This window comes from Haliotis asinina, chromosome 11 (genome assembly GCF_037392515.1).
Source record: "Haliotis asinina isolate JCU_RB_2024 chromosome 11, JCU_Hal_asi_v2, whole genome shotgun sequence".
NCBI lineage: Eukaryota > Metazoa > Mollusca > Gastropoda > Lepetellida > Haliotidae > Haliotis > Haliotis asinina.
The window spans coordinates 7,676,015-7,690,064 of record NC_090290.1 but is presented as its reverse complement, the minus strand read 5'-3'; the positions used below and the strand labels follow the sequence as shown (position 1 = coordinate 7,690,064).

Here is a 14,050-nt window from a genome sequence, read left to right as displayed (position 1 = left end):
TGTGAATGTCAGAGGTATTGTATAGGAGGGTGTTTATTGAATAGAACTTCGCGATTGCCTGCTGAAACTATGCATGTTTGAGGCGTTGATGACTTAATGAACACCCCCAGATGGTAACAGAGTGTCGATACATGTGCGTATGTTGAGTCTTTGTGGGCCTCTGAGTGACCCCAGCTTGACGACTGTCGGTGATACACATGTTAAACGCGTTCTGAGTATAGTAGCCACGCCCTGACTGTTGGCTGATTCCGTGATGTTTGTTGCAGGTGGAGCTGGCCAATGTGTTGACGGACGTCTACTATGCTGGCAGTATCATCTCCCTCACCTTCCTCATCATCACTCTCTTCATCTTCTGCTACTTCAGGTAATTGTCCAATAAATAAACATAACCCGGACATTCCGTTAGATATATGTTACAGTCCCGATTGTGAAATCAGTAATTTCGTGAAATTTTGTGTAATAAGTTAATTTATAAAAGTTGATCACAATTTCACAGTTTCTTTAGTCAGTAACCGTTAACACTATTGTGGCACCGACCGTTATACTTCAGCTTGGCTATGAGTCATTTACACCTGTTTGTTTGACCCCACCTGACAAACCCCTGAATACCACATACAGATGAAATGAAATGTCATGAAAAAATGACTGAAGTATGTTGATTGTTGTTATACATGTTGCGGTTAAATAACTGCCGTGACTAAAGGTATAAGAAATTCCCTTTGAACCTGCCAAATTATAACACAAGCTAGGCTAAAACATTCGATAATATATTGAGCAACCAATGGGCAAGTCACAATGAATCACAATACAGATTTCTAGTACAATGCAGTTGAATCACAAGTCTAAGCAATGGGTCACAAATATCCAATATTTACTCACCAGAATCTTGGCATTTTACAGTGAGAACAGATATATTAACTGAAACTTGAGGCACACAACTGTATAATCGCACACGGACTGTGTAGGTCCGTGTGCTATCTTACGTGTCACAACACAACAACCAACCTTTATATACTGGACAAACTAATTTAAGGATAATGGTATGTTTATGATTGACATTTCATCAGACTGGCAATGAATAGATCGACCATTATTTGTAATTTCGAAATTTACATACATCCTTAACTATTTGTGTCCAGTACATATAAACGCACATTCGATAATATTCCAGCAAACGTGACCATATCGTCATTCACTGAGAATCTTCGCGTACAGGAAGTACAGGATTGCCAAGAGTAGGTACCTGGAGCACTATCACGAAGGCCTGGGGCTAAAACACTATTGCCATTGAAAATATATGATGATGAAAGTGACCCACAATACACACTCAAAACCCTAAACATTGTGCCCTAATGATAACTATCACTTAATCAATGATAATACAAATTACAGAAAATACACTCTTGTAACACACAAAATGACGCGAAATGGTTGACCCTCCTACTCATTTCTTGAAATGATTCTCTCATGTTTAGTCGTTTCACGAAATGACTGATTCCACAATCTGACTGTAACATCACGGGACAATATATTTATTATCAATTGTCCAATAGTTTCGTTTTGAACAATCATAGTTCCATGTCAATTAATCCTATTTTAAAGGAACACAGCACAGAGATATACGACGCTACGACTTAAAGTACAGAGTTGCTTCTCTTTCGTGGTGTTAGGGTCCGCTGCCAATCATGCACATGGTTAAATTATGATCATGACGCCGTGATCTAATAGAACATACAGAACACCATTCTCTCCAGAGTAAACACGATAACGTTTACACAGGACACCTGGTCATGGCATGCTAACGCATTCTATTTACCAGGCTTAATATTACATGCAATCGTGCGTGCGTTTCACTCTTTTTGGGTGAGTCCTCAGACAAGACAATGACTATTACCAGAGACATGACGGGTTTGATTTCCCGATGCCTGAAACTATCGCAGACATTTCTAAAGCCAGTTACGAACACCAATGGGTTCCGTGTTAGCATATTATCACCTTCATTTAAATGGCTTTAATATCAAGCACGTGCTGACAAATTTCACGCACTGACAATAACGTGCTCGATAGCTGTTGGAAAACAAATCAAAAGAATGAGCTCTTTGTAAGTGGAATAAACGTCACTAATGGTTATGCATTATAACGAATCCATGTAATTAAATGTATGGTTTGTCTCGGTCGTTGTAGTAGGTAAGGACGATTCATGAAGAACCAAACAATTATAGATCCCAGTAAGATAAGCACATTGAGAACGTTATAGACTACTATATTAAAGTAAGTCATTTTAGCAGAATATCAAAAGAATTTAGACCCCATTAACTAAACTAAAATGTGTGGTTGTTGTGTGTTCGTAATAACAGTAATTAACTTGATTTCTCTAATTTAAGAATAGAATTCGATTTCTATAATTGGTGACATATTGTTAGTAAATGAAAGTAAAAACGAAAAACAGCACTGTATACCGGAAGCATTGAGACATCTTTCCGTGATTGTTTAGTTTCCCCATATACGCCACGACATCGGTATTACTTTAACAAACACGCTCCGGTCCTGAAGCACCATAAGTGTGTGATACATTTACCCTTTTACATGACTTCCCGGTGTCGTTAATGTACTTAGTGTCCCTTCCAGAACATTGTAAGGAATCACGTGAATGTCACGTACCTGGTGGGTAGTGTTCTCGCTGCCATTAATAAGCAAACTCAGGCTGAAGTGACGGGTTACAAAGGACGGGCTGATACAACCATGTATGCTAAACCATGACAGCGGCTGAATGCAATCCTGAAGGGTATTCAGAATAAAAGTACGCATTGTAGGGAAGGAAGGATGGGATAGACATGGCGGATGTCGAAAGGAGGGGCGGCGGATAGATGTCAAAATGGAGAGGGGATATACTCAAAGGGGCGGTGGGGTAGCCCAGTGGTTAGAGCGGTTAGCATCGAAGACCCAGGTTCGATTCCGCACACGGTTGTAATGCATGAACCCCATATCTGGTGTAGCTCGCCGTGATAGTGCTTGAACATTGCCAAAGGCGGCGTAAAACTCAATTCATTCACTATGTGCATGTCTTGTCATAAGTGTTTCCTATTCACACCTGTCAAATACGTGACATCAATGGTCGCATGGGCTTGACGGTATAGTCTGAAGGTCACTGGGGTTGGGATCAGTTGAAATGCGTTCATCAAAAGTAAGATATGTTAAGTGTATTGATATGTTTGCAGTTCAAAACAATGAGTCTAGGTAGTGTAGTGGAGTGGACGTTCTGCACTGCAAGACCCTGGCTGCGTCTCATTATTTGAAGGTATTAAATGACGACACCTGGTCTTACCCTTCCATGGCCCGTCATGGGAAAATATTCTTTATAGCTGAGGTGTCTCAGGTGTCAAATTTAATCTGTGTCTCGTGGTTGCAATAAACCAACACAGGTGTTACGCGGATACATACACGCGCGCTGCTATGGTCAGGAAATTTATTGACGCCGATTCGTTTCCAGCCTATGAGTTCACGAAGTCGACATAATTAGTCCGTATTCGTTTTCTCGGATGGTACAGTGAACCACATTTATAATGAACATGCTTAAAAGGAACCATGTGATATATTGAAGGGTTTGTTCAAGAAGTCGACATAATTAGTTAGTATTCGTTTTCTCGAATGGTACAGTGAAGTGCATTTATAACGAACATGCTTAAAAGGAACCATATGATATATCGAACTGTTTGTGAGTCCGGGCAACTCTTGCTGTTAATTTTGCTCAACTATGTGCGTGAGTCACGGAGACTACTTTCACACCGATTGTAGGCAATATTCCAGCAATATCACGGTGGACACCAGACGTGGGCTTACTCAAATGAACACTTTTCGAGTCCGCAGTTCATTCTAAAAGTCGTCAAAGAAGAATAACGTAGCTAAAATATCACAGACGGGGTTTACTTCTAGCATGTAAATGTAGAACCGCTGAAGCAATACAATAATATTAACATGTTACGAGGGGATATGAAAAAATTCTAATTATCGCCATGAATTTAGTGAGAAATATTGTTGAATATAACATAGTACCATCAGTGATTCTTATCTAGTTAATGGACCAGAAAATACTTGCTTCACTAATTCAATCTTCTGGTAGTTCATCCTAAACACAGGTAACCCGATGCCGGCAGGAGACGGAGTCGTGCAGTATTATGAAGTTTTTGCAACTAAAGTGTTAAACTGCCCGACAGAATCATAAGGAGATGAAATCTGTTTATGGTGAAGATAGCCAAGCCCACGTTGTTGTTGTGAGATGGAACAGGAATCTTCAAGCATTTACTCTTTAATTGATTATATTATTGTTTTTATTGCATTTCATGAGTTTCCAACTTTATAAATATTGTCAGTGGTAGGTCACCATGTGGCCTTACTGACTGCCCAGAAGAAGAAAGAAGACGGGAAACTGAATTACCAAACAGTTTATGCGTCATTAACTCCAATACTCCTTGGTTAAATGTCATGGAGAAAACATAAAGCGATGTAAGGCCTTGAGCTCTTGTGTGATACCGGCTGTTATGGATACGGCCTCATAGGCGGATCCAGGAACACCTTGCACTCTCTTCTCCATCCTTTGGAACCGATAAATGGTCATCATGCCTTTATGGTAAAATGTTGCTATCAATGCCTTACGTTTTGAAATAAAACTGCCCTGGTATTCATGACACACGTTTCACCCTTGTGCGGCTTCGTTAGCCATTATCTTTCTGTTTATCTGTTGCAGGTCGTTACAGTGCAGCCGTATCTCCATCCATAAGAACCTTGTGGTGTCCTTCATCTTCCGGTTTACCCTCATCCTCATCCTGCTTGTGCCCTATGTGTCAGACAGGAATTATCCTACATACAAGGACGTGGTAGGTCACAGTTGAGTGTCGCTTGGGGAACCAGATGTTCATATATAAACATCGGATTTATGAAGTCCGTTGCCATATCGGATGCATCTTAACCCCATTGCAGCCATGAAAGGACACCCTTACATGAATGCACGCGGGCGAGATCGTTGGACTGAGCGGGTGAATTTATTTCAGTGAGTGTGTGAGTTCAATTTTCTGCCGCACTCAGCAATATTACAGCTACATGGCGGCTGCGAGATTGTTGAAATTAGGCGCATGCTACGTATTGGGTACATAAAATGTAATTGTTTTGATGTCATTATGATCTCGGTCGTGAACTGAACTTTATTCATTCAGATTGCAAACTGCAGCATAAGATGTACATTAACAATATTTACATTCGTGCAACATAAATGTATATGCAAGTGGCATGATACAAGCAGTGTACATCGACCACATTAGTTTTTGAAGTAGTTTCAGGCATTGAGACTGTTTCAGAAATAAAGGCAGAATCATCTTACAAAAATTACTTTCCTAGCTTATTTATGTTAAACAGGATATTAATTTTATAAATATTTCCCTTTCTCTTTTTCTAATTTCCCTTTTTCCCTTTCTAATTTGTATGTGTTACAGATACATATATATGGATATCACTTTTCTCATTCAAGTCACATAGAGTATAGTCCCAATGATTCAGTTGGATTCGTAGACGTCTACCTGTCTCTTTTGGAAGAAAATAATTGGGAGTTGTTGTACTGCAGACAATTAATGTGTGGTTCAAAATTGAGAGATAGATTTTTCAAAATGTTATAAGTGGTTGCATAAGAAGAGGTTTCAGCTTTTGACATCCATGTTTGCTGATAAATATCTTTAAATCTAATTTTGATAAGCCAAAATACAAAATACAAAATTTTGGGATTTCAGGATTGTAACCTTTGATGTGTATTTGTACGTGTATCTTAAACGTGTGGGTGCTTCATTGGCTATGTACAACGTTTGATAAGGATAATATGATTCCTTCAGATGACTTTTTCTGGACAAATTACTTCAACTGATTGATGCTATACGCGGAATCTAGACGAATGAGCCTCCCCATCATTAAGCATCCTCATCACACACACTTGATGTAAACTGATTACAGCTCTTGTAAGTGTGATACTGTATTTGCGATATGTCTGCAAAAATAGACTGACCGTTGGTGAACTTGGTCCAGGGTTATTCACTCGAAACGTGATGATGACACTTTTTCAGTGTATTGCATGTAAATTTTAAGTAGAGCTGGCACATGATAAGGCACAAATAAAATCTTAGAGAAATCATATATTAGCTGCAACTCGAATGTGTTCATATGACACATTGCCATTTATTCATGCGCGTATTTCAGACATATTTGTAACTTGGGATCAGTCATTGTGTGCCTCTTTTGCAGTTGTAATAAGAAATACGAATTATGAGACCCTGAATTATGGATTTGCACCAGTCAAATTAGAGTGACATTCCTACTTACAGTAGTCAATCCCCTCGACCTGGAGCTATATTTACATAACTGTGTATTGTTCAGAGTTGCATCCCCTTGCCCATGCCAGGATCAAATGATCATGGGCTGGAATCTGTGATTATTATTCTAAAATTAAAAAATCAATGACTTTTCCGGCCTTGTTAACATTTCATTTCATCCATAGCGTTATATTGCTCCTGTTGTAAATCACAACACTTGCTGATGTCAGGTTCACACCGTCAGTTCAGACACAACCTCTGATGCTTGTACCCTCGAAGACATCGGTCATGCAGACTGTCCATAAAGAGGCAATACATCTTTACATGCCGCTCAACTTAATACCTTCTCAACTCTCGCATCAAAGACGTGTTGTTCATTGATATTCGATCTTTGACCTTGATCAATCTAACACAGCATCGATTGATGGAAATGTCATCGTCAGTGTCAGACCATAGTGGATGATCGCCATACATCTTCCTGTCTGATCTTACATTGAATTTGTATGAATTATCACGCCCAACACATACTCCACAGTCGATGTTAACTGTCTAATGACGAAATAAATAGCCTTTGTAACAGACGTAATGGACTGGATTGAGGGTGTACTTCAGACATGTATTGACTGAATTGTCCAGTATTCATATAACATTAGGTTGTTTTGGCAATACGCGCACAAATGGTACATCCACGCCTTTAGAATTTTTCTCCTCCTACATAAACAGAAGGCATACGTTGCATCTGTCATGAATATCAGTTTCGAATGTCATAAACCAAATGTCAACAGGAAAAAACATTCTTTCGACTTTCAAATGTATTTTGAATAGGCTTTTTTCATTTGCGCTTATTACCAAGATTCATGGTATTCAATTGACGTCTTACTTCCATGAGTTTGTTCAAGACATGTTATTTCACACGTGAATGGGGGCAGTGGGGTGGCCTGGTGGTTAATGCGTTCCCTCGTCACACCAAAGACCCACGTTCGCTTCCACACATTTGTGAAATGTTTGAAGACCAATTTCGCTGTCACCTGCCGTGATGCTGCTGGAATGTTCCTAAAAGCGGCGTAAAATCATACTCTCTCACTGATATGTGAATAGAGATATAACTGTTTAGTATGGCCTGGGGATACAACTGGCTAGAGAGAAAGTTTGGTCCGTGATCTAACCGTGATCTATAGGCCCTGACCCATACAGGTTAGTTCCAGACGAGTTGTTGTATAGAATATTGACCTTCAAAATCCCATTCTTGTTGTAAAAGACGACTAATGGGATCGCGTGGTCAGGCTCGCCAATTCGGTTGACTAATGTCACCGGTTCCCAAGGCGCAGATCGATGCTCATGTTGTTGATCACTGGATTGTCTGGTCCATCCTCGATTATTTTCAGACGCCCGCATATGGCTAGAATATTGCTGAGCGCTAAAACTAAACTCACCCATTTAGTGACAAGCCAAGAGTATGCAGAACACTGAAAAGAACATGAGATATCGAGTTAAAGACATAACTCAAATGAGATTATTTAATGTGTATAGAGGCCAGCCACAACTTTAGGTCAAACGGGATAGAGCTAGTCTATACATGATTTATTAAACACATGATATTTGAACGGTGTCATAATGTACGTACATCGTAAGCGTAATTTGGTTGTAGTACAAAATTAATCAAGTTCTAATAAAGCCCCTTGAGACCTCTATGTAGAATCACAACCTCAACGTAAACTATGCAACAAAATGTGACCGAGGGCAGTGCACTTGAAAATCAAAAGATAAAAAAAAACGCTAAAAGACTTCAAATAGCTGTACGCGATGGAAAGTTTGGTTTCAAATTAACACTTTACAGTGAACCATTTTGTTTATTACTTACAACCCATTCCCTTAATATCACGTTATATCCAATAAGTCGTGATAAGATTTAATGCGTGATGATTAAATATTTTGGAAACAGGTTTTGACTCAAATACATTCTTGCCGGCATGTACACTGTAAGAACAGTACGCGTAGTACACACACTGGTCGGCATCCATTTTCTTATCCGATTTCCAACTGATGAAAAACATTAACGAGAGAGAATACAAAGTTTCAATTACGCACCGAAACAGAATCGAGTGGATCTGAAAAGGCAAAAAATAGTCTTCGCTTAAATTGAATAGTAATCAGCAAGATTAGTTCGTAGTTGGCCTTCAAATTAAAGATATTGCTCTCGTTTCCGAGAAATCGTTCAATGACACGTCATGGGCGAGATATCGTGTCTTCACATTGCCACCTGCGTCGCAAGCTCATGTGTGGTGTGTGCTGTTCTGAACTAGTCTGTTTCATCATGACAGCCCCTGATATATACTCCTCAAAAAGGTAGGGGAACCAGAACTTTCAGTTTGGACAGGAAGTTTAAACGTCAACCAAGGTTTCATTTTGATTTTGACGTTTTTCAAGAAGGTCGAGAAATCACTTAGAACATTAGTTTTGACAGTCATCTTGCATCACACATTTGTTAGTGTTTGTTTCTAGTGGCTTCTTTTAAAATGAAAATTATACAAATGCAAATTACACGTCATACACCAATCATCTTTCAAAAGCGACTACATCCCAAACACCTATGTTTACATGGAAGTGCAAATGATTCATTCTCAAAACATTCAATATTACCATATCAATACTGATTGACTCCGATAAATCTCCTAAATATTTTAATCGTAAATGAGTCATTCTCAAAAGATGCAGCTTTTTCACGTATCATGATTCAAACTTCAATGTAACCGTCACATTTTATCAATATGTTAAAAATCTGATTTCTCCTTCATTAGCAATATCTAATCTATCTTGGGAATTTTTTATGACAAACAAAATGACCAAATACATTTTATTTTAATCCTTTTTGTAATAAAGGATATGCATTTTGTCATGTATCCGGGTGCAGAAACCTAACATCAGGTGTCTGCTGTGCACGAAATTTCATTTAAGAAAATATTGTTTCTGGAGTAGTTGGAAAGAATAGACCTTTTTCCCATACCTGGCAGATGTTTGTGATTTTCAAACTGAATTTTTCTCTTGTATACAAGAAAAATGTCTTTCCTGTAACAGTTGCATAAAAGTATGAAATAATCAGTGATCTCTCATCTTGTCAAAAAGGAACTCCCTATCATGCTCATTAACAACTTCTGGTTGAGAGTGATAAACACGTTAAGTTCAAGACAAAATTTTTAAAGAAAATCAAGTAGAAAAGGTAAACATTTGCAAGTATTTTGTATGGGTGTCCTTTACGTAACATCAATTAACAAAAGAAACAAACAACTTTCCAAAAATATGTGTTTCTCTGTGCATTTGGAACCATAATTACAACAATTAATGTTGTCTGAAATGGGAAAGGGAATAGTCATTATGGTGGGTTTTTTTCAGAATTTACTTTTGCAATTTGTCTCTCAAATAACAGTCTTGGAACGACCATCAGTGTTACTTCAACGCAAAATATCTTTTTTAATATCAATGTCATTAACAGCTTAACTGTGATAAAGAGCTAACGTGTATGCAGAAACTAAAACATGTTTTGCACTTTCTCTTCTGAATGCAGCTATACTTATTTTCTAAAAGGTTGTTACTATGTCCTACATTAGGACCTTTAAGTTTATATTTGAAGTAACAAATGATATTTTCCTTAACAATTTGTATGTCTTTCAAAGATACCTGTTATTTATAGGGCTTATGTTGTTACTACAAAGACAGTTTAATATAAATGATCTTTCATTTTTGTTTTTCTTTTCTAAATTATTCAGATGTGCATTAAGATATGAGACAAAATTACCTTATGCTTAACACAGAGGTCTGTTCTTGAAACTTTGCATGCTTATATCCCTTTTAAAGACTGTTAAAGTTATTTGAAAGACAGTGTGTTACTGATCATACTAATTATGACACTGTAATACTCAGTCTGTAAAAACAATCAAAGCGTTGAACATCCAGTTTCCTCAATAAAGATAATTGGTGATAATCTAAAACAAAAAATCAGTGAAACATTCATTTCTGTATGTGTTTCAGAACTGAAAAAATGGGTGTGACAAATAAAGAGATTAATTTTGTTGATTTCTTTGTTACTTTGACAGTTTGAGGCAGATGATCAAAACTGTGATACTTTATTAGTAGCAAGCCTATTTAACGGTTTGAGGCAGACACTATGTTTTGGTCTACAAGTATGCTAAAAACAATACTTTTAGAAACTAATTGATATGAACCTAGCTTATCATCAATGTCACTTATGTATTCTTATCCTAACTAAATATACAATCGAATTCTCTTCTCTGTAACAAACATGTCATTGATAGTCACCTTATTTGGAGATATGGATATAACATGTAACACTTACTATACTTATGAGGGTAACATGCAAAGAACTCTTTCTTTCATTACAGAGAGCAAAGATTTTTGTTACAATTAAATAGTTTTTTCAAATCTATTTCACATATTTCTTTCCAGTAACATAGAGTGTCTTTGGCATAACGATACTGCCGTTCATATAACAGGACTTGAAAGTAAATGGTTTATGATCTAAAGAGTAAGACATTGCCAGAAATCAATCAGAATATTCTCTTCAAATCGGCGTCCGTGCAGTATTGTTTGTGACAGACAGTTGAGGGGATATCAAGAACATTGAAAAGTACAAGCAGATTTCACTTTTTCATCTGACACAGTGTAGATCAGGTTTACCTACAATCATAGAACTCAATTTTTATGTGTGTGCAACAAAATAAAAGATAAGGTGGAATTTACTATGCAATATCTTTAGGTATCAATGTATTTTTAATAAAAATATAAGCATTACTTGTTGTTACAGGAAAGACATTGTGGCTTTGACCTAATTTGTTTAATTAGTCTTCATGACAATACTGAACATGATTAAGCCTCAAATATTATTGATATGTGAACCTTAACAATTTAGTTTGCCATTTGTGAAAATAGTGATTGATTATTTTGTATTCGAATTATGTTGTCTTTTGTACACCAACTAGCTGCAACTTTTGAGAATGACTCAAATATGAAAATGAAGTTCCCCTACTTTGTTTGAACAGTATATCATGCTGTAAATTTACCCGTATGCCCACCAAAAACACACTACAGTGTCTCCAAGCCGACCTATCAGTGTTTCATGCCCTAAAGTCATAGGGCCAGGCAGGGCAACAATAAGTGTAATATTTTAACGTGATTTGGAATAGCCTATCTTTGTATGCACACGTTCTACCAACTAGATTAAGTAGGTCGTCTTATTGTTGTGAAAAGAATTCCGCATCATAGAACTCTTTGTTTCAAGGTAAATAACAAATGGCAAGTCTCAGAGAACTCTTATTCATTAACATATCCACCGAAATAGCTATATATTTATCAGATTTAAGTTCACAAAGTTTCAGTAGTCAGGAAAAAGTGCCTCATCGTATTTTTGCTTTCAGAATATCTTTTTAGGTTGATTGCAGCATAATTTGTTCTTCATTTGAAATCTAAATTGGTTATGCCATGGCAATGTCAGCTGCAGGAAACACAAGGTTCAGCCTTACCGTTTCCCTTAGAAACGAATGGCCTTTAATCACACCTAATATGACAGCAAACAGTTCTGATTGAAGATGAGTCAAACAATTTCAGACAGAACCATTGGTTTTCACGAAGAAAGTGGTTATAAATCTATAAATTATTTCAAGGGGGAGAGAAGCGTTATCATCAAACGATTCGAACTGATTATTTCTGTAAGAAGAAAATTCCGAAAATTACATTTATTTGCAGTGTTAATTTTTATGATTTTCCCCTAAAAGTGGAAATTGATAAATGTATCTATCTGGAAACTTGGATGAAATATTAATGAATTGGTTTCGCCTGTGTACACTTTCATAAAAATAGTTTCATGAGTCAGTGAAATTCAAAATATATTTACAAAAGGAGAGATTTCTTCAGAAAGATCGCAGCAATGTACGATAGCTTTTCGCATTTTACATCTAGAGATATTTGCATGTTTGTTGAACAGAACCTCAGAACGTTTTGCTAAAGAGAAACAGGTTTCATGATTTCCTTTACGAATGTTACTGTCATATGTTTCTGAATGATACCACCCGTGATAATCCGGAAGTGTTATCCAGTAACGCAAGGTTGTCGTAAGAGGCGACTAAAGGCAAGATCGCTGACATTGACACATGTCATCGTAACCATAAGAGAATATATATGTCTTTGTGTGTGTGTGTGTGTGTGTGAGTGTGTGTGTCTGTGTGTGTGTATATGTGTGTGTGCATGTCAGTGTGTGAGAGTGAGAGAGAGATTGCTTAATTTGAAGGTAGCACACAATATCTCTGCCTTTCTAAACATATCTATGGATTGCTTTTGGTTTGCACATCTTACAAACATAATGAATCTTTTTTCGGCCGTATCACTTACGCAAGATCAATAAAAACGCGTTTAAAATGACACATTTTAATAACCGTTAGCATGATACTGATGTTGCTGTTTGATGTTTTGAAATGCGTTTTTAAATGTAAATTCCTGATGGATCACAGGAAGGAAAGACCATCAAAATGCCTTCGTTAAAAAAAGTGTAAATGTCCTTTGGATAAAACTATCAAAGAGATACGTGACGTGATTTTCCAGGCAATAACGTTAGTTGTCATCTATTACTGCATATTCTGTGCCACTTGTAATGTATTTATTTTTATCACTGTAGTCAGAGAAACATATGGTACAAGTCTTTAATCTTGCCGAGAAGTTGAATTTACAATTTGTGGGCTTTTATGTTTATTATTATCACCTCTTAATAATGTGCTGTTAACTTTAAAACTCGTATGTTTTTTATATGTATAGTCTCAATCTGGGATATCAACAGTAACACTATACGTTCCCTACCACTGATCAATGTGTACAGAGGAGATTGACATGAGAAAAGATAGATGTTGTGATGCTTGGTGACAGGTCTGTGGTTTTCATGCATGCATCATTGAGAGAGCGAAGCTGTTGAAATGTAAAGGCAAGATGTGTGACGAGTAGCTGATAACTGCTATAAAGCTTCCGTGCACATATACTGTGTCGATGGTTGTGATTGGAGGGAATTGATTGTGGTCCATTGTCCCCGATTGTGATTGGAGGGATTAGAACGTGGTCTGTGATTGAACGGGATGAAAATGTGGAGCTGGGTTGTTATTCTGAGGTTAATGGAACATTGACATCTGTCGCCATGATTTCAAGTTTGCTGTTAAGACTTTATAGGTTTCGTTGTCCCTGACATGCGTGAATCTATAGTGATGTCCAAACTGATGCAGGTGATAGTGATGCCTATAAATTATATTTATTGATATTGACGATATTTATCTTCCATCTGCCTTGAGTGGTTCATATAAATGTATTGATAAAAGCAAATTGTTTACAAGTCATAGCATAAACTGTGTGGAATCAAACAGCAATACAATGCCTCATCGTGAAAATACTGAAATATGGTGTTTGATATTGATAATAATTATCACTCCTGGCTTCAGAACGTAAGATAGTTTAGCAGTGCATTAAATATATTTGCTTTTATATCGAAAGTGGCAACGAAGCATTTACGTAATAAAGCTGAGAATAACAAGTACGTTGTTTATTGCTGTTGTCTTTTTTAACAAATGATAATAAGTTCAAATGTTCAAAGGTTTACAAAACACGTAATTAATAAGCTCTGACGCCGCCATGGCCATGTAAATGTGCTGAAG

General features: G+C 37.1%; 1 protein-coding gene across 1 annotated transcript in view; it reads left to right on the top strand.

Moving 5' to 3' along the window:
• Positions 1-14,050, top strand: part of LOC137256474 (corticotropin-releasing factor receptor 1-like) — a 41,486-nt gene that overhangs the window by 4,126 nt on the left and 23,310 nt on the right. Inside the window, exons 3-4 of the mRNA XM_067794313.1 lie at positions 267-364; positions 4,745-4,874. Coding sequence (XP_067650414.1) covers positions 267-364; positions 4,745-4,874 — 228 coding nt within the window. The remainder of the gene's footprint in view (positions 1-266; positions 365-4,744; positions 4,875-14,050) is intronic.